This window comes from Salvelinus alpinus, chromosome 26 (assembly GCF_045679555.1).
Source record: "Salvelinus alpinus chromosome 26, SLU_Salpinus.1, whole genome shotgun sequence".
Classification (NCBI taxonomy): Eukaryota; Metazoa; Chordata; class Actinopteri; order Salmoniformes; family Salmonidae; genus Salvelinus; species Salvelinus alpinus.
In genome coordinates, this window is record NC_092111.1 from 14065834 (window position 1) to 14092558 (window position 26725).

At 42.5% G+C, this 26725-nt stretch overlaps 1 protein-coding gene across 2 annotated transcripts; it reads left to right on the plus strand.

The window, feature by feature from the left end:
* The first annotated feature begins 2281 nt into the window (after positions 1 to 2281).
* On the plus strand, positions 2282 to 26248 carry LOC139554783 (alpha-2,8-sialyltransferase 8F-like). 2 transcript variants are annotated; one of them, XM_071367922.1, is made up of 9 exons: positions 2282 to 2538; positions 16773 to 16856; positions 17793 to 17879; positions 18140 to 18284; positions 18633 to 18745; positions 19311 to 19397; positions 23516 to 23633; positions 23833 to 23997; positions 24901 to 26248. In XM_071367922.1, exons 2-9 carry the CDS (start codon positions 16840 to 16842, stop codon positions 25081 to 25083), a joined length of 915 nt encoding a protein of 304 aa, XP_071224023.1. In that variant the 5' UTR covers positions 2282 to 2538; positions 16773 to 16839; the 3' UTR covers positions 25084 to 26248. The 2 variants fall into 2 exon arrangements, with proteins under 2 accessions (XP_071224023.1, XP_071224024.1); XM_071367923.1 differs by lacking the exon at positions 2282 to 2538 and adding an exon at positions 15821 to 15956.
* The last annotated feature ends 477 nt before the right edge of the window (positions 26249 to 26725 follow it).

The following is a 26725-nucleotide window of genomic DNA, read 5'->3' on the forward strand; positions in this document are numbered from 1 at the left end:
GTATGAATCTGAAATTAGCTCGGTTGAATTTAGTTATTTTAGTTACCTTTTTCACCTGCTTTTTAAAAGAGAGGTTGGAATCAAGTATGATGCCAAGGTATTTAAAATCAGATACCACCTTGAGCTTCTCCCCTGACACATAGACATCTGGCTCAGTGGCATCAGTTGCCCTCTTTGTGAAGAACATGCAGACTGTTTTTTCACATTGAGATGCCAACGTGAGTGACTGAGCCACTTTGTAACCTGGACCACTACAGTAGTGAGTTCTTGTGCATTTTGCTATTTGCAAGCACATATATCAATGTATCATCTGCATACAATTGAACTTCAGACCCGGTACAGACAGAAGGCAGATCATTAATGTACAGGCTGAACAGGAGGTGCCCCAGTTTTGACCTTTGGGACACGCCCACATCATAGCTGAGAGTGGGCGACAGCTCATTAATCACTCTGACACACTGGGTTCTACCTTCGAGGTATGATTTCATCCATCTCAAGGCATCGGAGGAAAAGTTGAACTTGGACAGTTTTGTGATGAGAACCTCATGGTTAACAGCATCAAAACCTTTCCTCCAGTCTAGAAATACAGCCCCAATAACGCCACCTTTGTCTATCTTGGACTTCACATTTTCCAGAAGAAAGCAGTTAGCCGTTTCTGTGGAGTGTTTTGCTCTGAAGCCAAACTGCATGGAGTGTAATGTGAAGGGGCTGTTGTTGAGGTGGGCAATTAGTTGCTCTGCTACACACTTTTCAGTAACCTTCGACACCACAGGTATTATACTAATGGGCCTGTAGTTACTAAAGATGGCCGTTATTATGGCCGACTTCCAGACCCTTGGAAACACCCCCTGACCAATAGATGTGTTGGTGACCTTAGTAATGGGGCCAATGAGGACTCTTTGTAGTTTTTAAGAAAGGTAGAGTCCAGCTCAAACACATCTTTGACTTTAGAGTTCTTTAGTGAGCTAATCACCTTGTTCCCCTCTGACTCAGAAACCTCCCTTATGATGAAGACAGGTTGAGTGTCATTCACTAGCGCTGAGTCCAACAAACCAGTGGAGGGGTTCTGTGTCAGTACCTTGACAGAGTCAACAAAGTAGGAATCGACTGCCTCCTGTGTTAGACTGTCATTCACATTGATTTCTAGTCTTTTTGCAGTGTTACTATGGCCTTTCCCTGTTAACTTTCTTAGATTCTCCCTTTGCTTCACCAATTATATTGATAAAAAGTTTGCCTTGGCCTGTCTGATTTCTTTCATCACCTAATCTCTCAACATGGTAAACCTACGTCTGTCATGTTCTAATTTGGACTTGAGGGCTGTTTTTAGAGCATGATCTCATTCTTTCATCAGTATTCAGATTTAGCCATGGAAGAGTGCTCTTTTGGCCAGGTTTGGATTTGATTTTCTTTAGGAAGGAATTTATTGTAGTCTGGATTGTGGATAGAAAAACCTGACCATCAGTTTCCACATCTGTGTAGGACAAGACATCATTCCAGTTAATTCCCTTTATTGCGTTTCCAAAATAATTTAATTCACTCTTAGGTATTCTGAGCTGATCAGGCTTTCTAACAGTAGAGGTTAAACCTGTTCTTGGAAAGCTTTCTGGCTGTATGTGTCAGATTATGATCAGACAGCCAGTAACCATATTGAATGATTTAGTCACTCTCTCTGGTTTATTACTGAACACCAGCTCAATCTGTGTTTTAGAACAACAAGTCATCCTGGTCGGCCCTTTAACTAGCTGTGTAAGAACAAAGGTATTAGTGATCCGTTTGAGGGTTTTCCTACAAGACTTGTCTTCATAATTAATGTTAAAATCTCCCATTAAAATGACACCTTTCCCAAAATCACATCCCTAAGCATTTATTCAACTGATCAAAAAACACACTTTTGGTGGGTGGTCTATAACTTCCAATAAGGGTAAAGGGCATTTGGGGAGACAGTGTAACGATTAGGCCAATACATCCTAGTTCATTATCACATGACCAATCAATTTGTTTACATCGGATATGTTATTTAATGTAAATCATCAGACCCCCTCCTCTTCCTTCAATCCTGTCTCTCCTGAAAACATTGTAGCCAGGCACAATCAAAGCAGCATATGGAGAGTTTTTATAGAGCCATGTCTCTGAAAGGCAGAGGAAGTCAAGGTTGGAGTCTGTGAGAAGATGTTGAATTTTATCACTTTTTGGAATGGCACTGCGAATGTTCAAGTGCCCCCCTAGTAGTCCCTTGGGTTTAGCTCGCGGGTCCCAGATTACTCGAGTGATTGACATATTGAAAAAAGTCACATTTTCTGTGTTTAGGCCGTTTTGATTAGGGACAATTCGGTAGTGCAATTAACTATACCTTCCGCTTGCACTGGATGCGGGGAACTAGTTAAAAACATGCGTGGGGATCGCGTATAGCGACTTGGACATGTTTGGAGTGTAAAATGTAATCTTGGAGCCGGGTACTCGAGAGAAATCATGGGACCATAGCGCTCACCCACTTCCGCGGTGATTTGAGGACGCAGCCATCCACTGCTTTCAACTCCGGTGAGTATCGCTTGCTCAGTGGTGTTCGGCCCAGGGTTGAGTTGCACATCCCCGGAGAGTCGGACTTGTACTTGTTACTCATACGCGATTCAGTCGAATAGGGAGAGAAGTAGACTTGGCCATTATTCAGAAAATGGTGTGGTGTGTACTGTCCGCTCTCGTGGAACGGTGAACCAATGTGTTTGTCTGGGGTGTTGGCATTCCCCGACAGTAGATTGATTGTGTCATCCCAGCAAGGACGCAATGAGATTATCGGTAGAGCAGCTACATCATTGACAATCGTGGCAATGTACTGAAGATAAAACGCATAACTGCGCTTTAAATTTTTGCACGAGTCACTTAGCTGGGGTCGGCGTACACCGGTTTAAGATAACATAACAGCATCTGGAGGAGAAGCGGCACCTGCGCACCACCCTCCCTTCCGTCTGCAATCTCACAACTACGCCAGTTACTGTTTAAAGAGGGGAACACCTTAAACAGAACAAGACGCAGTGAAATATTGTAATGTTTGTTTCAATTAATCCCGTAAGGGATGGGTTGCAATTGGCGATTTGACACGAAAATATAATTGATACATGCATTAATTCACTCACAGGTTTGTGACAGGCCATCTGTTGTTTAACAGTTCTGATCAATGCAACAGACCAGACAACACCTTAGCAAAAATAGACAATTTTATATTACAATTGTAACATCTCAACGTTACAGGTTCTAGGCCCAATAAAGGGAAACAGTACAGAGGTAGATATAAATAACAAGCAACGTTTATTAAACCTTAAAGGAGAAGGTTTGCTTGTTTGACACAAACGTACATTAACAAGAGTACACCGAAATGAGTTACACTACAGGACCAAAAGTATGTGGACACTGCACATGGGGATCTTATGCTCGTGTGCGGCTGCTAGGCCATGGAAACCCATTTCATGAACAATTATTGTGCTGACGTTGCTTCCAGAGGCAGTTTGGAACTCTGTAGTGAGCGTTAGATTATTTTTACGTGCTTCAGCACCCGGCAGTCCCGTTTCTGTGAGATTGTGTGGCCTACCACTTTGCGGCTTAGCTGTTGTTGCTCCAAGACATTTCTAATCCACAATAACAGCACTTACAGTTGACCAGCTCCAGAAGGGCAGAAATTTGACAAAACTGACTCGTTGGAAAGGTTGTATCCTATAACAGTGCCACGGTGAAAGTCACTGAGCTCTTCAGTAAGGCCATTCTACTGCCAATGTTTGTCTATGGAGATTGCATGGTGGTGTACTCGATTTTATACACCTGTCAGCAATGGGTGTGGCTGAAATAGCCAAATCCATTAATTTGAAGGGGTGTCCATACTTTTGTATATATGGTGTAGATCTGTGACTTCCACTAGATAGCTTTCTGAAATACTGCGTTAAGAGATTCAGCTTGCCAAGTTCACAAGACGATCAAGAACAGTGATAAACAATATTATACTTCTGATGGTAAAGAAAAAAAACATGGATATTTTAGACATACAGTTGAAGTCAGAAGTTTACATACACTTAGGTTGGAGTCATTAAAACTCGTTTTTCAACCACTCCACAAATTTCTTTACAACAAACTATAGTTTTGGCAAGTCGGTTAGGACATCTACTTTCTGCATGACACAAGTCATTTTTCCAACAATTGTTTACAGACAGATTATTTCACCTATAATTTACTGTATCACAATTCCAGTGGGTCAGAAGTTTACATACAATAAGTTGACTGTGCCTTTAAACAGCTTGGACATTTTCAGAAAATGATGTCATGGCTTTAGAAGCTTCTGATAGGCTAATTGACATCATTTGAGTCAATTGGAGGTGTACCTGTGGATGTATTTCAAGGCCTACTTTCATACTCAGTGCCTCTTTGCTTGACATCATGGGAAAATCAAAATAAATCAGCCAAGACCTCAGAAAAAAATTGTAGACCTCCACAAGTCTTGGTCATCCTTAGGAGCAATTTCCAAATGCCTGAAGGTACCACGTTCATCTGTACAAATAATAGTACGCAAGTATAAACACCATGGGACCATGCAGTCGTCATACCGCTCAGGAAGGAGACATGTTCTGTCTCCTAGGGATGAACGTACTTAGGTGCGAAAAGTGCAAATCAATCCCAGAACAACAACAAAAGAACATGTGAAGATGCTGGAGGACACAGGTACAAAAGTATCTATCCACAGTAAAACGAGTCCTATATCGACATAACCTGAAAGGCCGCTCAGCAAGGAAGAAGCCACTGCTCTAAAACCGCCATAAAAAAGGCAGACTACGGTTTGCAACTGCACATGGAGAAATGTCCTCTGGTCTGATGGAAAAAAAATAGAACTGTTTGGCCATAATGACCATCATTATGTTTGGAGGAAAATGGGGAAGCTTGCAAGCCGAAGAACACAATCTAAATCTAAATTTTGTGCACTTCACAAAATAGATGGCATCATGAGAGAGAAAAATGATGTGGATATATGGAAACAACATCTCAAGACATCAGTCAGAACGTGACACTTGGTCGCAAATGGGTCTTCCAAATGGACAATGACCCCAAGCATAGTTCCAAAGTTGTGGCAAAATGGCTTAAGGACAACAAAGTCAAGGTATTGGAGTGGCCATCACAAAGCCCTGACCTCAATCCTATAGAAAATTTGTGGGCAGAACTGAAAAAGCGTGTGGGCGAGCAAGGAGGCCTACAAACCTGACTCAGTTACACCAGCTCTGTCAGGAGGAATGGGCCAAAATTCACCCAACTTATTGTGGGAAGCTTGTGGAAGGCTACCCAAAACATTTGACCCAAGTTAAACCATTTTAAAGGCAATGCTACCAAATACTAATTGAGTGTATGTAAACTTCTGACCCACTGAGAATGTGATGAAAGAAATAAAAGCGGAAATAAATCACTCTCCTATTATTCTGACATTTTACTTTCTTAAAATAAAGTGGTGATCCTAACTGACCTAAGACATGGAATTGTTACTAAGATTAAATGTCAGGAATTGTGAAAAACTGAGTTTAAATGTATTTGGCTAAGGTGTATGTAAACTTCTGACTTCAACTGTACCAAATGACTTTACTTCAAGACAGTCACCTCATTGAAGGGTGCTGCCGATAAAATGCCTGGACGTCAAACCAGCAAAGCCTCCAAACAAGCCAACTGAAAACAAAAGGACATTATTGCAGTGTCTTTACATAATGAGCACCTTGAATAACCTTTAACTCACTAACTCACTGACGGTCAAATGAGTTTGTGATCATGCTGTCTTGAAGAAATGTTCAGGGTGGGGTCAATTATTCTGAAGGGCATACCATTCAGAATAATTGACCAAACACCTAACATTTCTTCAAGACAGCATGATCACAAAATGGCTGCTCACAGAAATGACGTCAACTCTTATCTTGCACTGACCTTAAGCACACTCAATAGACTTTATATACGCCATATACAGTGGGGAGAACAAGTATTTGATACACTGCCGATTTTGCAGGTTTTCCTACTTACAAAGCATGTAGCGGTCTGTAATTTGTATCATAGGTACACTTCAACTGTGAGAGACGGAATCTAAAACAAAAATCCAGAAAATCACATTGTATGATTTGTAAGTAATTAATTTGCATTTTATTGCATGACATAAGTATTTGATACATCAGAAAAGCAGAACTTAATATTTGGTACAGAAACCTTTGTTTGCAATTACAGAGATCATACGTTTCCTGTAGTTCTTGACCAGGTTTGCACACACTGCAGCAGGGATTTTGGCCCACTCCTCCATACAGACCTTCTCCAGATCCTTCAGGTTTCGGGGCTGTCGCTGGGCAATACGGACTTTCAGCTCCCTCCAAAGATTTTCTATTGGGTTCAGGTCTGGAGACTGGCTAGGCCACTCCAGGACCTTGAGATGCTTCTTACGGAGCCACTTCTTAGTTGCCCTGGCTGTGTCTTTCAGGTCGTTGTCATGCTGGAAGACCCAGCCACGACCCATCTTCAATGCTCTTACTGAGGGAAGGAGGTTGTTGGCCAAGATCTCGTGATACATGGCCCCATCCATCCTCCCCTCAATACGGTGCAGTCATCCTGTCCCCTTTGCAGAAAAGCATCCCCAAAAAAATGATGTTTCCACCTCCATGCTTCACGGTTGGGATGGTGTTCTTGGGGTTGTACTCATCCTTCTTCTTCCTCCAAACATGGCGAGTGGAGTTTAGACCAAAAAGCTCTATTTTTGTCTCATCAGACCACATGACCTTCTCCCATTCCTCCTCTGGATCATCCAGATGGTCATTGGCAAACTTCAGACGGGCCTGGACATGCGCTGGCTTGAGCAGGGGGACCTTGCGTGCGCTGCAGGATTTTAATCCATGACGGCGTAGTGTGTTACTAATGGTTTTCTTTGAGACTGTGGTCCCAGCTCTCTTCAGGTCATTGACCAGGTACTGCCGTGTAGTTCTGGGCTGATCCCTCACCTTCCTCATGATCATTGATGCCCCACGAGGTGAGATCTTGCATGGAGCCCCAGGCCGAGGGTGATTGACCGTCATCTTGAACTTCTTCCATTTTCTAATAATTGCGCCAACAGTTGTTGCCTTCTCACCAAGCTGCTTGCCTATTGTCCTGTAGCCCATCCCAGCCTTGTGCAGGTCTACAATTTTATCCCTGATGTCCTTACACAGCTCTCTGGTCTTGGCCATTGTGGAGATGTTGGAGTCTGTTTGATTGAGTGTGTTGACAGGTGTCTTTTATACAGGTAACGAGTTCAAACAGGTGCAGTTAATACAGGTAATGAGTGGAGAACAGGAGGGCTTCTTAAAGAAAACCTAACAGGTCTGTGAGAGCCGGAATTCTTACTGGTTGGTAGGTGATCAAATACTTATGTCATGCAATAAAATGCAAATTAATTACTTAAAAATCATACAATGTAATTTTCTGGATTTTTGTTTTAGATTCCGTCTCTCACAGTTGAAGTGTACCTATGATAAAAATTACAGACCTCTACATGCTTTGTAAGTAGGAAAACCTGCAAAATCGGCAGTGTATCAAATACTTGTTCTCCCCACTGTACATGTACATTTAAAACAAAATATTTTTAAACTCTGCATTGTTGAGAAAGGTTTGTAAGCAAGCATTTCACTGTGAAGTCCTACACCAGTTGTATTTAACGCATGTGATACTGTAAATACAATTTGATTTGATGACCAAGGGATGCTTTTATACATTTCATAAATCTACCTCCTCTAATACGGGTGCCCAGTAGGGTTGAATATTTTCCAGGTATTTTACAAATGTTCCATCCCTAGAATAAATCCCTTTTCTCCCAGTAACCTGGTATTTCCTGCCAAAACTGGAAGTGTCATTCAAAAACATTATAAAGCATATAACTAGGCCTATATCTGGATTTGATTAGAGCTTTGATTGAAAATTCAAGCCTGATGCGACCTTAGCCTGATGAGCCCTACATTAAATACATATGAGCCCTACATTAGACATTTAATGAGCCCAAGCCCAGAAAATCCCAAGTCATTGTGCCCGTTATCCAATACACATATGATATAGGCTACTGCACATTACACGCGACAGGAAAACATGAAAGCCTGTAGGTTTAGCTAGCTATATGCTCTCTTGGGTAAATAAATGAAACTAGCTCCAGTAGGCTAATCTTTTTCAATGTGAACTGTATTACTGTACTGTATTGTATTATATGGACTGGATTTACGCACTTTGTTCAAACCATGATAAAGCAGGGAGAGAACATGCGATTCTGGTGCAACCCATGTGGCCTACAATGTTATAGGCTAGCGAATTGGATTTTAATTTTGAAATATAATAGGGTAAATTTGTATAGTTACTAGCTTGACGCATATACCTTTCATAATATTTCCTCTGTTATTAGCCTTCCACCTCTTTCACTCTCTTGTTGCTTCATTCCTTACTCACTTTCAACAGTTAAATAGTCTTCATCATTGTAATGACATCCTTTAATAATATAGAACTAGAGTTTGATGTAGAAGGCTTTCACTTCTCTTCAAGAAGATTGAATGGTTGTGGGTCTGAATAAATAACTGCTATTGCCTACCGCCATCGCGAGTTCGCTCTTCTTTCAAACTACCCGTGAGTTGTATTGGCTGGTGTATTTAACATTCAGCTAACAAGAGCTTGCGTCCCTCTTCGAATTGTCTATTGGTATAAGAAATGCTAAAAAATGATGTCCAGCAAGCAATTCTAGTAAACATTTTCCTGCATGGGACTCTACATGGGACTTCAACGCTAAGGAGCATTTTTGAAGAAGAGAGGCTAGCGGAGCACAGGTGCATGCGTATTGCGCAAGAGATAGGTTATCCATAATAAGCTTTATCTTTAATTAGCTAAATATAAGGCTAATACTGCATTGAATTAATTACCTGAAAGAGTTGGCTAGGACATCAATATATAGAGCTAAATATCAATCTAGAACAGCATATTTCAATACGTTGGCTGAGCGAGGAAGGAAATAATTCAGTATAATAGGACTATTTGGCACCTTTTAGAAAAATGCTAGCAAATTAGCATTCTATTTTGACACAATTTGAATGGAGTTGATGGAGAGAAAGACTGGAAAGCCAGATGGAGATGGGTTGATTAGACGCGCATTCAGTCTTTATACCTATTGCTGTAGGAAATGCAGGCCCACCCCTTCAAATTAGTGGATTCAGCTATTTCAGCCACACCGGTTGCAGACAGGTGTAAAAAAAAATCGAGCACACCAGCCATGTTGCTCCTAGACATTTCCTCTTCACAATAACAGCACAACGGCTCAGACGAAAATTGGTAGGCCACACAAGCTCACAGAATGGGATCGCAGGGTGCTGAAGCGCATAGCGTGTAAAAAATCATCTGTCCTTGGTTGCAACACTCATTACTGAGTTCCAAACTGCTTCTGGCAGCAACGTCAGCACAAGAACTGTTCGTTCAGGAACTTCATGAAATAGGTTTCCATCGCCGAGCAGCTGCACACAAGCGTAAGATCACCATGCGCAGCGCCAAGTGTCGGTTGGAGTGGTGTAAAGTTTGCCGCCATTGAACTCAGTGGAAACGTGTTCTTCGGAGTGATAAATCACAATTCACCATCTGGTGGTTCGACGGACGAATCTGGGTTTGGCGGATGCCAGGAGAATGCTACCTGCCCGAATGCCCAGTGCCAACTGTATAGTTTGGTGGAGGAGGAATAATTGTCTGGAGCTGTTTTTCATGCTTAGTTACAGTGAAGGAAAATCTTAACGCTACAACATACATTGACATTCTAGACGATTCTGTGCTTCCAACTTTGTGTTTGGGGAAGGCCCTTTCCTGTTTCATCATGACAATGCCCTCGTGCACAAAGCAATGGTCCATGATACAGAAATGGTTTGTCGAGATCGGTGTGGAAGAACTTGACTGGCCTGCACAGAGCCCTGACCTCAACTCCATCAAACACCTTTGGGATGCATTGGAACGCTGACTGCGAGCCAGGTCTAATCGGCCAACATCATTGCCTGGCCTCACTAATGCTCTTGTGGCTGAATGGAAGCAAGTCCAACATCTAATGGAAAGCCTTCCCAGAAGAATGGAGGCTGTTATAGCAGCAAAGGGGGGGACCAACTCTATATTAATGCCCATGATTTTGGAATGAGATGTTTGAGCAGCAGGTGCCCATACTTTTGGGCAATAAATCTCGGTAACCGGGTTCCCACCATTTAACTCTAGCCCAAACGGTTTGGACGCTGCAAACAGAAATACAAGCTAATATATTGATAAAAGACACCTTGTACTAGAGAGATTTACATGGTTATCAAAACATCACGCCAGGGTAAGCCTACACGAAACACAGCCCTTATTTGAAGTGTTCCTAAAATCCCCTATGGGAGAAATGAATGGTGGAAAAACGATTGAAACCATTTCCCTGTTTGACTGCTAGGTTTGGTTGGTATTATGACTCCTACTGTGGTACTCTACACACACACACACACACACACACACACACACACACACACACACACACACACACACACACACACACACACACACACACACACACACACACACACACACACACACACACCCTCCCCTCCCCTCCAACTCCTCCTCTCCTTCCAATCTGGAGTCAGGGGAAAATGTAAAATAGTACATCTAAATCCGGTACACTCCAATTAGTATAATATGTTACCTTTTTGTATGGTATGTCTTAATTTGTGAATGTCCATCATCCATTTTGTAAGATATGTTACGAATTACAGTTCATATGATGTTATGAATAGCAATTTGTACAAATGTCAGTTCACACATTGTTACAAATTTGCAAAACGTATGATATATTATGGATTTTAATTTGTTGTGGCTAACGTTAGCTAGTCAAGGGGTTAGAGTTAGGGGTTAAGGTTAGGCGTAAGTTTTTAAAGTAGGTTAACATGCAAAGTAGCTGGTTAATTAGTTGCAAAGTTGCTAATTGGGTTGGTAAACGTTCACGTTATATGCCAAGCCATCCAGCCCGACCAACCACCCTACTTTCGTATTTGACTTAAGTAACCTTCTGTCTTATGTAACCATACCAAACAAAACATATCATAGTAATTTAAGTGTCTCGGAATTATGTTACGTATAGTCTAGGAGACCCAGGCTGCTCCTCCCTCCCTCTATTCCTCCCTGATGGAGAGTGTCATTTGTCATTCAGTCTGTGACCTGTTGTAACAATGCGTTACCTGGTTCTATTAATTCTGGTCTGCTCTGGAACTCTCCTGTCCATTACGCTCATGGACTACTACCAACACCAAAGGTACGTTTGTATTTTTTTAAATGTCATCTTTATTTAACTAGGCAAGTCAGTTAATTTAAGAACATTCTTATTTACAAAGACGGCCTACCCCGGCCAAACCTTCTCCTAAACCAGACGACGCTGGGCCAATTGTGCGCCGCCCAATGGGACTCCCGATCTCGGCCAGTTGTGATACAGCCCGGGATCGAACCCGGGACTGTAGTGACTCCTCTAGCACTGCCTTAGACCGCTGTGCCATTCAGGATCCCAAAATGCTGTCTATGCGTGTGTGTGTGTGTAATGGAGAAATTTTAAGAGGGATTTATACTGAACAAAAATATAAGTGCAACATGCAACAATTTCAAAGATTTTACAGAGTTGCAGTTCATATAAGAAAATCTGTCAATTTAAACATTCATTAGGCCCTAATCAATGGATTTCACATGACTGGGAATACAGATATGTATCTGTTGGTCACAGATACCCCCAAAAAAGATAGAGGCTTGGATCAAAAAGCCAGGTTACCACCATTTGCCTCATGCAGCGCAACACATTTCCTTCGCAAAGACTTGATCAGGCTGTTGATTGTGGCCTGTGGAATGCTGTCCCACTCATCTACAAACATGCTTAATGGGTGATATGTCTGGTGAGTATGCAGGCCACGGAAGAACTGGGACATTTTGAGCGTCCAGGAATTGTGTACAAATCCTTGCGACATGAGGCCTTATCATGCTGAAACAGGAGGTGATGTCGGCGGATGAATGGCACGACAATGGGCTTCAGGATCTCATCACGGTATCTCTGTGCATTCAAATTGCCATCGATAAAATGTACACATTTCCAGTGTTCTGTTTGTGACACTCAAGGTGCGTGTTCATGGTCACTAGATTTGAAGCTGAATGTTATGAATTATTCTCGTATCTGTTGATAATGCTTGACGTAAAACGACCGAGGATACAATGATTATTCACTATTACGTTGTATTGAGAACAACATTCTGTGAACACTGTGTGATTCTGTTGCAGCTGACAAAGTCACTATCTTTTTATTTGGGTTTCACACAAGCCTCCCGGGCCGGTGTTTACAGATTATTTGGTGCTGTCTAATTAGGATATGAAGGGCCTGTCTCGAAGAGGCCAGTTAGAATTTTTTTCTGCTTCTGGCTGCATCACATCTGACCGTGATTGGGAGTCCCATAGGGCGGCGCACAATTGGCCCAGTGTCGTCCAGGTTTGGCTGGGGTAGGCCGTCATTGTAAATATGAATTTGGTCTTAACTGACTTGCCTAGTTAAATAAAGGTTGTGTATAATAAATAAAATGTTGTGCTGGTGGTGTCTCCCTGTTGCAACTTGTAATTAACCAGATAGAAATTTGATTGACTTCACCAATGTCCGCTCTCCTCCCACTGGGCAGAGAAGTCAGTTCAACATCTAGATTTACATTTGGATGAGTTGTCAACTAACGTGAAATCAACCAAACAAATCACCATGCCATTGGATTTAGGTTAAAAGTTGGGTGAAAAAAACCCATCCCTGATGTTGATGACTTTTTGCAAATCTGTTTTCCACATTTCATTCAGTGTCATCACATTGCATTTTTGTTGAAATGACATGCAAACAACGTTGATTCAACCAGTTTTTGCCCAGTGAGCTTTATGTTCACCTGGAAATTCATTTGTGTGTGTGTGTGTGTACTTTATTTATTCCAGAGGGGAAGTTAGTTTGTAAAACAATTTGTGTGTGGTACCCTGCAAACCATGACCCATTTGTGTATTTGACATGATTCAAAAGTAATGGAGTCTGTTACCCATGTTGTGAATGGTTGCTGTTCATACAAGGACCTGTACATTGCTAGACATGATCGCCTTGTCGACCTGGTTCTATTGTCAACAAAGCAGCAAGACAGAATTATTAACCCAAGTTTTCAAATTTTACATCTTCCCAAAGAAACAACCGGTAAAGGGATCTGTGCATTTGAACAACTGTAAAAATACACCAATTTCACTTTTGCATGTAAAAACAGAACCACAACCGCTGCACATGCTGTCACTGTTTTTGATTAGCCTACCAAAAGTAATATTTTTAGAATGAGCAGCGCGCAGCCAGGTCCCATCGTGACACAAACACAGGGAAAATGCAAACAAGCGACAAGTGAACACAAATGATCTAACTGGGGATAGCTACCTAGCATAATGTCACAAGCACGATGAGCTCGCCGTGGTGTTTTTGTCCTACCAGATCCGTGAAAATGTCCTAACAATTGTATCCCTCTGTACTTTTGACTGTTAGTGGATGTTCAGGTCCCAGGATACTAATGACTGTAATGATTATGTATTTACAAGTTAATTGCAATTTCCTCTTTAGCGCCATCTGTTCAGTACCTGATAAAGCAGACCCAGAAGACCTGGGCGTTCATTTCAACACCCCCAGGAAGGTCCATTTTATTTTGTGCTGTGAAAATATGGTGAAATGCTGCAATCTCATTGCTGCAGTCACCCCCTATAGCAAGCAATGTAATAGCTGGCTATGCAATCCAAGCACTGAGAGACAGGCCAAACGCCTGGAGCCGCTGAAGGCAGAGCAGTGGGTAACTGAACGGCTTGTTTTGAACAATAGATTTTGGAAACCGTAAAATGTATACAAATTAACCACACTTCTATGTACATTTTAAACATAAATCTTGAATTATATTATATATATTTTGTAGACTTTTTATTTTTTTAATTGCTCGGGGGAATCCCTGTCAAAACCGGATGCAGTTTTATTCATAAACGTTGCCCGCTCGGCCCTCGATTTAGCTCGAGGGAGCCAGTGAAGAACTTTGTTCACTTGCAAACTGTAGTCACGTGTCAAACTCGACACCCGCTGCATTCCAAACACATAAAAGACACACCCTCAGCCCCCAAATTAAGTGGACACTTATGATGAGTTGACACTTGCAGGGTGAGGAAGGAATTAATGAATTTTTAAATGTACCGCCCTTGTCCGGAAATCTGTCACTCATTCGACCCACGGTTGTGTTTTTATCATCAGTCTACACACAAAACATGTTTTTAGAGCTTTTTGCAAATTGTTAAACTGAAATATGACATTTACATAACTATTCAAACCCTTTACTCAGTACTTTGTTGAAGCACCTTTAGCAGCGATTACAGCCTCCATCTTCTTGGGTAAATTGTTAAACTGAAATATGACATTTACATAACTATTCAAACCCTTTACTCAGTACTTTGTTGAAGCACCTTTAGCAGCGATTACAGCCTCCATCTTCTTGGGTATGACACTAGAAGCTTGGTACACCTGTATTTTGGGGAGTTTCTCCCATTCCTCTCAAGCTCTGTCAGGTTGGATGGGGAGTGTTGCTGCACAGCTATTTAAGTCTCTCCAGAGATGTTATATTGGGTTCAAGTACAGGCTCTGGCTGGGCCACTCAAGAACATTCAGAGACTTGTCCTGAAGCCACTCCTGCATTGTCTTGGCTGTGTGCTTAGGGTTGTTGTCCTGTTGGAAGGTGAACCCAGTCTTAGATCCTGAGCACTCTGGGGCAGGTTTTCATCAAGGATTTCTCTGTACTTTGCTCTGTTCATCTTTGCCTCGATCATGACTAGTCTCCCAGTCCATGCCTCTGAAAAACATCCCTACAGCATGATGCTGCCACCACCATGCTTCACAGTAGGGATGGTTCTAGGTTTCCTCCAGATGTGACACTTGACATTCAGTTCAAAGAGTTCAATTTTGGTTTCATCAGACCGAGAATTTTGTTTCTCATGGTCTGAGAGTCCTTTAGTTGCCTTTTGGAAAACTCCAAGCGGGCTGTTGTGCCTTTTCATGCGGAGTGGCTTCCGTCTGGCCTGATTGGTGGAGTGTTGCAGAGATGGATGTCCTTCTGGAAGGTTCTCCCATCTCCACAGAGGAACTCTAGAGCTGTCAGTGTGACCATCGGGTTCGTGGTCACCTCCCTGACCAAGGCCCTTCTCCCCTGATTGCTCAGTTTGGCAGGGTGTCCAGCTCTAGGAAGGGGTCTTGGTGGTTCCAAACTTCTTCCATTTAAGAAGGATGGAGGCCACTGTGTTCTTGGGGACATTCAATGCTGCAGACATTTTTTGGTACCCTTCAATTGATTTGTGCCTCAAAACAATCCTGTCTCGGAGCTCTAAGGACAATTCCTTCGACCTCATTGCTTGGTTTTTGCTCTGACATGCACTGTCAACTGTGGGACCTTTATATAGACAGGCGTGTGCCTTTCCAAATCATGTTCAATCAATTGAATTTACCACAGGTGGAATCCAATCAAGTTGTAGAAACATCTCAAGGATGATCGATGGAAACAGGATACACCTGAGCTCATGTTCAAGTCTCATAGCGTAGTGTTTGTGCCATCATGTGCATTAGTAGCACAATTTAACTTATTTACATTTTTCTTACACTTGTATGTTGACTCCATAATGATTAAAAGTTTTGGCAGACTTTTCTTAGCGGATGTATAATCATCGGCAATTGAATTATGGGCTGTTTTAGGCCCCGGAGTGAACAGAATTGTACACTCGCACACTTGATCACAAACGAGGGCTGAGGGGCTTACGTTGCTAACTTCCCTTGCTTGGCTAATTGTTTGGACCTACGGCAAAGATGGCCACGGGGATTCCCCCAAGGGCATAAGGCGAGGGTAAGTGTGTGTCTTTTACGTGTTTGAAACGCAGCCGCTGCTGCATTTTCGGCATGTCAGACAAAATTATGACGCTAGCTTGCTATTTTTTTTTATAGATAGATGACATTGATTTTAGCTTTGGAAAATTGGCTTAGTCTTGTAGTGAGGGGCCTATAAAACATAGCTAGATCCATAAACATTTTGGGGGGAATTCTGAAATGTATTGGAATAAATGACCAAACTATAAAACTAGCTTGGTAGCTACCTGACAGGAGTGCTAGCTAGCTATGTTAGCTTTCTAGGTACATTTAATAGGTTTAAGCTCAACTTCAAGATTTTCACCAAGGACGTTGCCTCTCCGATTATCACTCTCCCTCACTTGGGCAAGGGACATTTTAAGGTATACTCGGATGTGACGATGTAAAACGTCATTCAAGGGCTGAGGGTTCAGGGCCTAGGGCTGTCCACTTTGAGTTTGGACTGCAGCCATTATTTTGTTTGGCCACCATCAGAGGACTCTTCCAATGCGTTCTTGATGAAAAAACGTACCCATACATTCTAAGTTATCATCTGTGTTTTGCCCTCTGGGCTGGGATGTTTTTTGCTGTTAAAATAAATGGTTGAATGTCCATTGGAGTCTTGTACACCCCACTCTCTTACCCGGAGCCGGAGTTCTGGAGTACTGTGTAATTGTCTTTTCATATTAAACCTTACAGACTAGTTTAAAACCTTATCTAGTCATAAAGCCTTTCTGTGATAGCCTTATCGGAGAAGTGACCTAAATGATAAATATGTGTGTGCATGTGTGTTTTTGCATGCATGTGTGTGTTGCAGAGATGGGTTCTTGAACTCTGTCCAGAAGAGGTTGCAGTGCAGAAGACTGCGAGAGAAACTGGTGACCATGACTACTATGAAAAAGTAAGTGGAGTTTTGATTATTTGATTATACACTTTTTTTTTTATTCCCCACTAGCTAACATCATGGTGTTTGCTAAATCTTCCTGGGGTCTGAGTGAGAGATTCTATGTAAGATGTTCTTTACTGGAAAGTCTGAAAGTCTGATCAGATCAACAAGTTAATCCATCCTGATCCAACAAGTTCACCATCTATATGTCAATTTACATTGTGTGTGTGTAACAAGACCTCACGGTTTGACACGGTTTGAATTCAGTTTTCTACGTTTGTCTAAAAGTCATAATTTGACGGTTAAGTTTAGGAATTAATTCCGATTGGTTAAGTAACCTTTTTACTAGGATGGGCTAAATCAGTGTCACATAGTGTTTCTTGGTAGTCTTAAACAAATCTACTTTGAAACAAAGTATACACCTCACACATGGTATGGGCCCAGATATAGAGTTGAAATGTATTCAATTTTGAGTTTACATCCCAATATTACACTTTATATACATCACAGAAGACTGAAATATAGCAAAACCGTGTCACATAGAAACACTTGATTTGCGGCTTTAAATGAATAAATGTAATTTAACTATGAAATTATGAAAACGTTGAGGGCGATTTGGTCATTTGACTGCAGGAAAGGGTTTTAAGGGTTAAGGTTTGGGAGAGGGTTAAAACAGAAACAACTTGAAGGTTAAGTTTAGGTATTAATTCCGAATAGTTAAGGTAAGGGTTAAGGTTTGGGATAGGGTAAAAAAAATAAAAAATTAATGCCTACCACTGGGATTAAACCCACGATTCTCAGAGCCAATGACGCAAGACTACTTGATAGTAAGTGCTCACCGCTGCCTCTAGTGGCCGGTATTGACGGCATCTCCCGACGTGATAGGGACCTGGACGAACGTTGAATATTGGAATTGGAGTGACCTGGCGTGTTTGTGTGTGTGTGTGTCAGAGTGGACATTGCCCTGTTCTCTCAGGAGGTGAGAGGGCTAATGAACTGTCCCTGGAGACTCAACCTCACACACAGAGAACTATACAGGTGAGACACACACCAGTGGAGCCTGGTGGGAGGAGCTATAGGAGGACAGGCTCATTGTAATGGCTGGAATGGAATAAATGGAACTGTATCAAACACATGGAAACCACGTTTGACGCCGTTCCAATTATTCCATTCCAGCCATTACAATGAGCCCGTCCCCCTATAGCTAACTCCCACCAGCTGCCACTGATACAGTTTTCACACACACCTTGCTCCGTCTTGCGATCGTCTCCAACAAACTTACTGTCCTTCCCTCCCAGGACAGAGTTGTGGTCATGCTGTAACGCTTCTGATAGGCTGATGGTGACCAGACAGAACACCAATCAGAACCAGAGTCTGACTTACGATGCAGAGAAGTGGAGGAAGAGAAAGGTGGACCAAGCACTATGGGACATGCTGCCTCAGGTGTTTGTATGGGTTAGCTCTTCTATCCTTGTGGGGACCACAAGGTTAGTAAAACCAGGAAAATTGTCCCTCGTGGGGACATTTCCCACGTCCCCATGAGGACAAAGGCTATTTTAAGGTTTGGGGTTAGGTTTAGGGTAAGGGTAAGGGGTTAGTGGTTAGTGGTTAGGGTTTGGGTTAGTGGTTAGGGTTTGGGTTAGTGGTTAGTGGTTAGGGTTTGGATTAGTGGTTAGTGTTTAGGGTAAGGGGTTAGTGGTTAGGGAAAATAGGATATTTCATGGAAATAAATGTTATGTCCCCCTTGAGGATAGAATAACAAAACGTGTGTGTGTGTGTGTGTGTGTGTAGACCGTACCCTGGAGTAAAGGTTCGTTGAGTCGTTGTGCCGTGGTGGGAAGTGGAGGAATCCTGCAGAACAGCAGCTGTGGAGCGGAAATAGACAATGCTGACTATGTCATCAGGTATCAGCAACAACATTATCAATCAATCAATCCATTATTGGTAGTAATCTATAGCAATGTAGTTCTGTTGTGTAGTTTTCAACTTTGATGTGATGTGTGACTGTTGCTGTTTATAATCTTGTGTGGATATTCTGTGAATGTTGTTTTATCCTGTCGAAACCGGCACCTCTAGTCCATCACTAGTTTGTATATGGCGCTCTTATTCAAATCAAATGAAATCAAATTGAATTTGTCATATGCGCCGAATGTAACAGGTGTAGGACCTTACCGTGAAATGCTTACTTACAAGCCCTTAATCAACAATGTAGAGTTTAAAAAACATTTATTTAACAAAATATTAGCTAAAAAAGTATACAATAAATACTATATATAAAGTAACATTAAAATAACAATAACCAGTCAATATACAGGGGGTACCGAGTCATTGTACGAGGGTACAGGTTAGTTGAGGTAATATGTACATGTAGGTAGGGGTATACAGTTGTTATTTGTTTTGTTGATGTAATGTGGTGTGAATGTTGATGTCAGTTGTTTCTAATGTTGTGATTATTGTTTTTGTTGACAGGTTTAACCTGGCTCCTATCAACAAGAGTTATGACGTGGGAGTGAAGACGGACCTCATAACAGCCAACCCTTCCCAGATCAATAAAAGGTATATACTCTATCAATACACATGATCAAATACAGACAAAGAGCTCTATTTTCATGTCATCTGACCGAAGCACCGGTTTCAATCCTAGAGCAAATGCCGTTTTATAAAAACTCCAGGCGGCAATATGGTCAGAAGACATAAAAATATGGGTGGGTGTTGAAAAGTAGCTCATACCTACAGTAAAATATGGTAGTGGATCTTTGATGTTATGGGGATATTTTGCTTCCACTGGTCCTGGGGCCCTTTTTTTTTTTCTTGTGTACTTTTTACCTCCTTTTCTCCCCAATTGGTAGTTACAGTCTTGTCCCATCACTGCAACTCCCGTACGGACTCGGGAGAGGCGAAGGTCGAGAGCCATGCGTCTTCCAAAACACGACTCCTGCCAAGCCGCACTGCTTCTTGACACACTGCTTGCTTAACTCGGAAGCCAGACGCACCAATCTGTTGGAGGAAACACCGTACAGCTGGCAACCAAAGTCGCTAGAGTGTGATGGGACAAGGACATCCCGGCCGGCCAAACCCTCCCCTAACCCAGACGACGCTGGGCCAATTGTGCGCCACCTCATGGGTCTCCCGGTCACGGCCAGCTGCGACACAGCCTGGGATCGAACCCAGGTCTGTAGACCACTGCGCCACTTGGGAGGCCCCTGGGGCCCTTAAGGTCAACAGCATCATGAACTTTTCCAAGTACCAGGACATTTTAGCCAAAGACCTAGTTGCCTCTGCCAGGAGGCTGACACTTGGCCACAAGTGGATCTTCCAGCAAGACAATAACCCCAAGCACTAATCAAAATCCACAAAGAAATGATTAAAACTGCTATGTAACTTTTTTTATTTTGTTTCTGTTTAAAATCTCTAAGTCTCTAGTGGTCATCCAATACGATTCAACAGTAATAATATTGCGCCTCCAGACTGCCTGAAAACCGCTATATTCTAATTCACTGTCGGTTTGGATTTTCCCGCCAGATTTCTAATCGAACCCGAGGCTGTAGTGGCACCTCAGCACTGCGATGCAGTGCCTTAGACCGCGACACCACTCGGGAGGCCCCCTTCCTAACTCAGTTTCCGGAGAGCAAGGAAACCGCTCATGAGTTCAATGGTGACTTAAAACAGTTACAGAGTTTAATGGCTGTGATGGGATAAAAGTGAGGATGGAGACATTGTAGTTACTTCACAATACTAACCTAAATTACAGAGTGAAAATAAATAATTCTGTACAGAATAAAAAATATTCCAAAACATGCATCTTGTTTGCAATAGTAGTAGAAGTTGAAAAGCTTCAAGTTCCTCAGCGTACACATCACTGACAATCTGAAATGGTCCACCACACAGACAGTGTGGTGAAGCAGGTGCAACAGCGCTTCTTCAGGAGGCTGAAGAAATTTGGCTTGACCCCTAAGACCCTCACAAACATTTACAGATGCATCATTGAGAACATCCAGTATCACCACCTAGTACGGCAACTGTACCGTCCGCAACCGCAGGGCTCTCCAGAGGGTGGTGAGGTATGCCCAACACATCACCGGGGCACACTGCCTGCCCTCCAGGACACCTACAGCACCCAGTGTCACAGGAAGGCTGAGAAGATCATCAAGAACCTCAGCCACACTATATATAGTGCATTCGGAAAGCATTCAGACCCCTTTACTTTTTCCGCATTTTGTTACGTTATTGCCTTATTCTACAATGGATAGCTTTTTGCTTTGTTTTTTAAATATATTTTTTTATCAATGACAAAGCAAAAACATTTTTTTTTTTTTTTTCTTTCAAATGTGCAAAAAAATAAATAATCACATTTGCATAAGTATTCAGACCCTTTACTCAGTACTTTGTTGAAGCACCTTAGGGAGCAATTACAGCCTTGAGTCTTCTTGTTTATGATGCTACAAGCTTGGCACACCTGTATTTGGGGAGTTTCCCCCATTTTTTTTTTCTGCAGATCCTCTCAAGCTCTGTCAGGTTGGATAGGGGGCGTCGCTGTACAGCTAATTTCAGGTCTCTCCAGAGATGTTCGATCGGGTTCAAGTCCGGGCTCTGGCTGGGCCACTTAAGGACATTCCGAGACTTGTCCCGAAGCCACTTCTGCGTTGTCTTGGCTGCGTGCTTAGGGTCGTTGTCCTGTTGGAAAGTGAACCTTCCCTCTGAAGAAGGCACAGTGATGCCGGAACGTTGGTGATTTACCCAATAAATGACTGGGAGTTTATATATATGGAGTGTGCGACTCTCTTTATTTTTATAGTTTGGAAGGTGAACCTTCGCCTGAGTCTGAGGTTTTGAGCACTCTGGAGCAGATTGTCATCAAGGATCTCTGTACTTTGCTCCGTTCATCTTTCCCTCGATCCTGACTAGTCTCCCAGTCCCTGCAGCTGAAAAACATCCCCACAGCTGATGCTGCCACCACCATGCTTCACCGTAGGGATGGTGCCAGGTTTCCTCCAGACGTGACACTTGGCATTTAGGCCAAAGAGTTCAATTTTGGTTTCATCAGACCAGAGAATCTTGTTTCTCATGGTCTGAGAGTCTTTAGGTGCCTTTTGGCAAACTCCAAGCAGGCTGTCATGTCCCTTTTACTGAGAAGTGGCTTCTGTCTGGCCACTCTACCATAAAAGCCTGATTGGTGGAGTGCTGCAGAGATGGTTGTCCTTCTGGAAGGTTCTCCCATCTCCACAGAGGAACTCTAGAGCTCTGTCAGAGTGACCATTGCGTTCCTAGTCACCTCCCTGATCAAGGCCCTTCTCCCCTGATTTCTCAGTTTGGCCGGACGGCCAGCTCTAGGAAGAGTCTTGGTGGTTCAAAACTTCCATTTAAGAATGATGGAGGCCACTGCTGCAGAAATGTTTTGTGAACCCTTCCACAGATCTGTGCCTCGACACAATCCTGTCTCGGTGGTCTAAGGACAATTCCTTCGACCTCATTGCTTGGTTTTTGCTCTGACATGCACTGTCAACTGTGGGACCTTTTTATATAGACAGGTGTGTGCTTTTCCAAATCATGTCCAATCAAGTTGTAGAAACATCTCAAGGATGATCAATGGAAACAGGATGCACCTGAGCTCAATTTCGAGTCTCATAGCAAAGGGTCTGAATACTTATGTAAATAAGCTATTGCTGTTTTTTTTATCTTTAATAAATTAGCAAAAAATGTCTAAACCTGTTTTCGCTTTGTCATTGTGCAGTATTGTGTGTAGATTGCTGAGATTATTTATTTATTTATTTAATCAATTTTAGAATAAGGCTGTAACCTAACAAAATGTGGGAAAAATCACGGGGCCTGGATACTTCCCCAAGGCACTGTACTTGGTAATAAATAGAGTAGTGCAGTTGTGAAATGGCAGCAATTGTATGTTGTAAGGTGCATGAGTCTTTGGATTGGGTATATAGCATTCTGTGAACTTGGAGATGTCTTTGGTAGTACTGCTGGACTGTAGATGATAGAACAGTTCACCGTGTCGTTAAAGGCTTTCTTTAGGAGTTGATTTACTGTGCTGCCTTCTGTAGTGAGGACGTCAGAGTGTGATAGTTAATGTAGCTACCAAGTTAGCTAGCTTGGATAGCAATCTAATCTTGTACCAGGCAGAGAAATTAATGGTCGTTACAACGTTATTACAAGACAATAACTAACATTGCTACCTTTCTGGCAAACGGCATGAATACTTTTATTTCAATGTAAAATCAAAGAATTATACCCAGTGTATACATGTTTTACCTGTTCTGAAGACATTGGAAAATGGAATAGATTTATCTTCTTTTCAATCTTGTCTGTGAGCTGTTATTGCATCCACTATCAGTTTCAAATTTGCCACAGCCTAGACTGTTCAGGATGTTGATACTACGTCATTCCCAGCCGACTACCCATGAGAGCGGGCGTTTCTTGGAAATTGTGTTCAAATCTAGAAAAAAATCTGCATTCTTGTTAGAGTTGTCCCTACAAAACATCTGTACACACATAGTTACCCAGTGCAGCTGTAATTGACCACAAAATCAACCTTTGTGGTCAATTAATTAGCACCCTCTCTAAGGCTCAGTGTTGTTATCCTCACAAGGGATAATCCTCACAGGGGTGCCAATAATTTGACCCCTTTTGAGAATCTCCTAACGCCTCCCCTCGCTTGTCCTCAGATACTCTGACCTCCAGCGGAACCCTGGACCCCTGGTGGAAGTCATGTCAGTCTATGGCCACGCCCATCTGCTTCTCCACGCCTTCTCTTTTGGTTTTGGGACCTCCCCCTGCTTCAAGGTGAGCTGCTACCATGAGATGAGACTAGGTAGAGCCCTGCTACCCGGCTCCAATGCTATGTACCTGTTAAGGGCCGGGCCTATTTTTTTTCATCAATAACTAGCATTTTTAAGAACAACAAAATTTAACTAACATTTGGATCCTGGGAGAGGAGGGTAGATGGTAATGATGTCATTAATCAGTCTTTATTCTGTCCCAGGTGTACCACGCCCTCCGTAAGGCCCGCACCCAACAGAAAGTGGTGTTCTTTCACCCAGACTACCTGCTTAAACTGGACAAGTTCTGGCGTCGCCGCGGGCAACGAGCCCCACGGCTGTCTACTGGTATGATGCTGGCCAGCACTGCTCTGGAGATCTGTGAACAGGTATGTGTGTGTGTTGCCTCAGTAGAGGTTCCCATCCAATCTGAAGTTTCCATGTCCTTGTGCAGGAGGAAAAGGAGGAAAACATTGAATAGGACCGGCACAAGCATACACCCTTGCCTCACACTAGTGCCTACCCCAAAGCGTTCAGACTCCTGACCGCCAACTGTTATCCTGGCCATCATCCTCTCATGGAACTGACACAGGATGTTGACATAGGCAGCCATGCTGCATGAGGGCCTTCCAAAGGAGTTCACGGTGTACTGTGTCGAAGGCTTTGGAGAGGTCCACAAAGCCCATGAGTAGGTGTTTCTGTTCACTGCACTTTTCCTGAAGTTGGCGTGCACGGAAGATAATGTCCACCGGGCTTCTGTTCTTTCTAAAGCCGCACTGGGTCTCCAGTAGGAGCTGCCACAAAGCTGGAATCTGAACGAGTACTTGAGCTTCAGTACGTGGATGATTGTGCTTTTGTGACACACCCCAGAAGCTCTACAAGCCACCCTCACAGCAGCTGTACAGACAGCTACAACTGGGCTGTCATTCTGCAGGTGGTCAGAAAAAGCGTCTAAAGGACCAATTGAAGACTTCACTAAAGAAGTGTGGGATAAACCTTGCCTCCCTCTGGACTGTTGCTGCGGAACGTTCCACCTGGTGCGGCCTCTGCCATGAAGGAGTGCAGTTGGCTCAGGAAAAAAAGACTGAATGTCGCCTGGCGAAGTGACAGAGAAGACATATGACCATGGCTGCACCAGCCTCAACGACAGCATGCATCCCGCATCGGATTATACAGTCATCAGCGAAGACACAAGCAGTAGAGGATGCGATTTACTACCATAAGAGATTAAGTGTGTGTGTGCGTGCGTATGTGTTTGTATATGTTTCTAAGTCTAGATCTCTCTTTGTCAGGTTCATCTGTATGGCTTCTGGCCCTTCCCTCTGGATCTATCCCAAAATACTTTGCCCCATCACTACTATGACAACGTTGGTCCAAGTCACTTCATGCATGCCATGCCTGAAGAGTTCCTGCTGTTACTACAACTCCACAGCCAGGGGGCGCTACAGCTACATGTTGGACCCTGTACACCCTAACAAGCAGATGGTCAGGGGGCCAGAACATAATTATAATAATTTACACAGTGCAAATTGACCACAACTAAGCCCAAAAATAGGTTGTATTTGAAAATAACAATCATGTCATACCTTGGTTACACTGAGACATGATAACGTCTCTTTTTTAAGCTCCAAAAAATCTCTCACGGGCCGCCTGTTGCCGACCCCTGCACTACACTCTAACCCCTTCAACTATAACCTACATTTTTCTATTATTTGTTTTATTTAGCCTTATTTTAATGGTGAGTTGACTGAGAATACATTCTCATTAACAGCAATGACCTGTAACCCCTACACCACTATAACTCCAAAGCCAGGGGGCACTACAGCTACATGTTGGACCCTGTACACAGGCATAAGCGACATAAGCGGCCGCCAGGGGGCCCCCGAAACAGAAATAATAACTCAGTTGGGGTCTTAATGTATAGTTGAGTTAGAATAGTAATTTTTTTTGTTAGGGCTCTATTCAATCCATATCCCAGAAATTCAGCATTACAGCGTGATTGAAATTTAAATGCAATGTTCCTGCATTAGCGGAGATTGCATTCACGGTAAACACTGCAGATGTCGTCTCAATAGGAAATTAGCCATACAGATTCAATAGAGGCCTTAGTCCAGCCAGTTATCTAAACTGGTAGTCATCATGGCCTAATACCGATCGGGCACGTGCCCTAGGGCCCTGACCGCCAAAGGGCCCCCATTGACCTTGTTTGTCACTCCGATATCATTAACATGGCATAAGTCATTGCAAAAAATAGTATTGCAGGAAATGTGTTTTAAAACTGAAAAAAAAAATCTCTACCCTATGGCAAAATGGGTAAAATTACAGGACATTAGCTTTAAAACGGCAAGAATTTAGCTCTGCCCCATGGCAAATTTTGTAGAATTGCATGAAATGTGTTTTAAAATTCAAAAGTTTTATCTGCAAAATGTGTAGAACTGCAGAAAACTTGCAACCAAATCTTGCTTAGGGCTGGCCCTGCCTGTACACCGTAACCCCTGTTAATACAACTCCACAGCCAGGGGGTGATATAGCTACATGTTGGACTCTGTCTTTAACATACATCCTAAAGAGTTATTTATACATTGTTATTAGTATGCTGTGGTTTTAAATGTTATGGAAAACATTAAAATGTTATACTTATTTTTGGATTTCCTTCCTGTATGGTTTTAATTAATTAATCAAATTATTTATACATTCCCTCGTGTGTGTCACTACAGACCCTGGTTCGATTCCAGGCTATATTGTGATTGGGAGTCCCATAGGCCTGCGCACAATTGGCCCAGCATCGTTAGGGTTTGGCCGGGGTAGGCCGTCATTGTAAATAAGAATTTGTTCTTAACTGACTTGCCTAGTTAAACAAATGTTAAATAAATAATGAGTGCATCCATTGGTATGTATGTATGTGCATATATATATACATACACACACATATGTATATATACAGTTGAAGTCGGAAGTTTACATAACTTAGCCAAATAAATTTCTAATCAGTTTTTCACAATTCCTGACATTTAATCCTAGTAAAATTCCCCTGTCTTAGGTCAGTTAGGATCATCACTTTATTTTAAGAATGTGAAATGTCAGAATAATTGTTGAGTGATTTATTTCAGCTTTTAT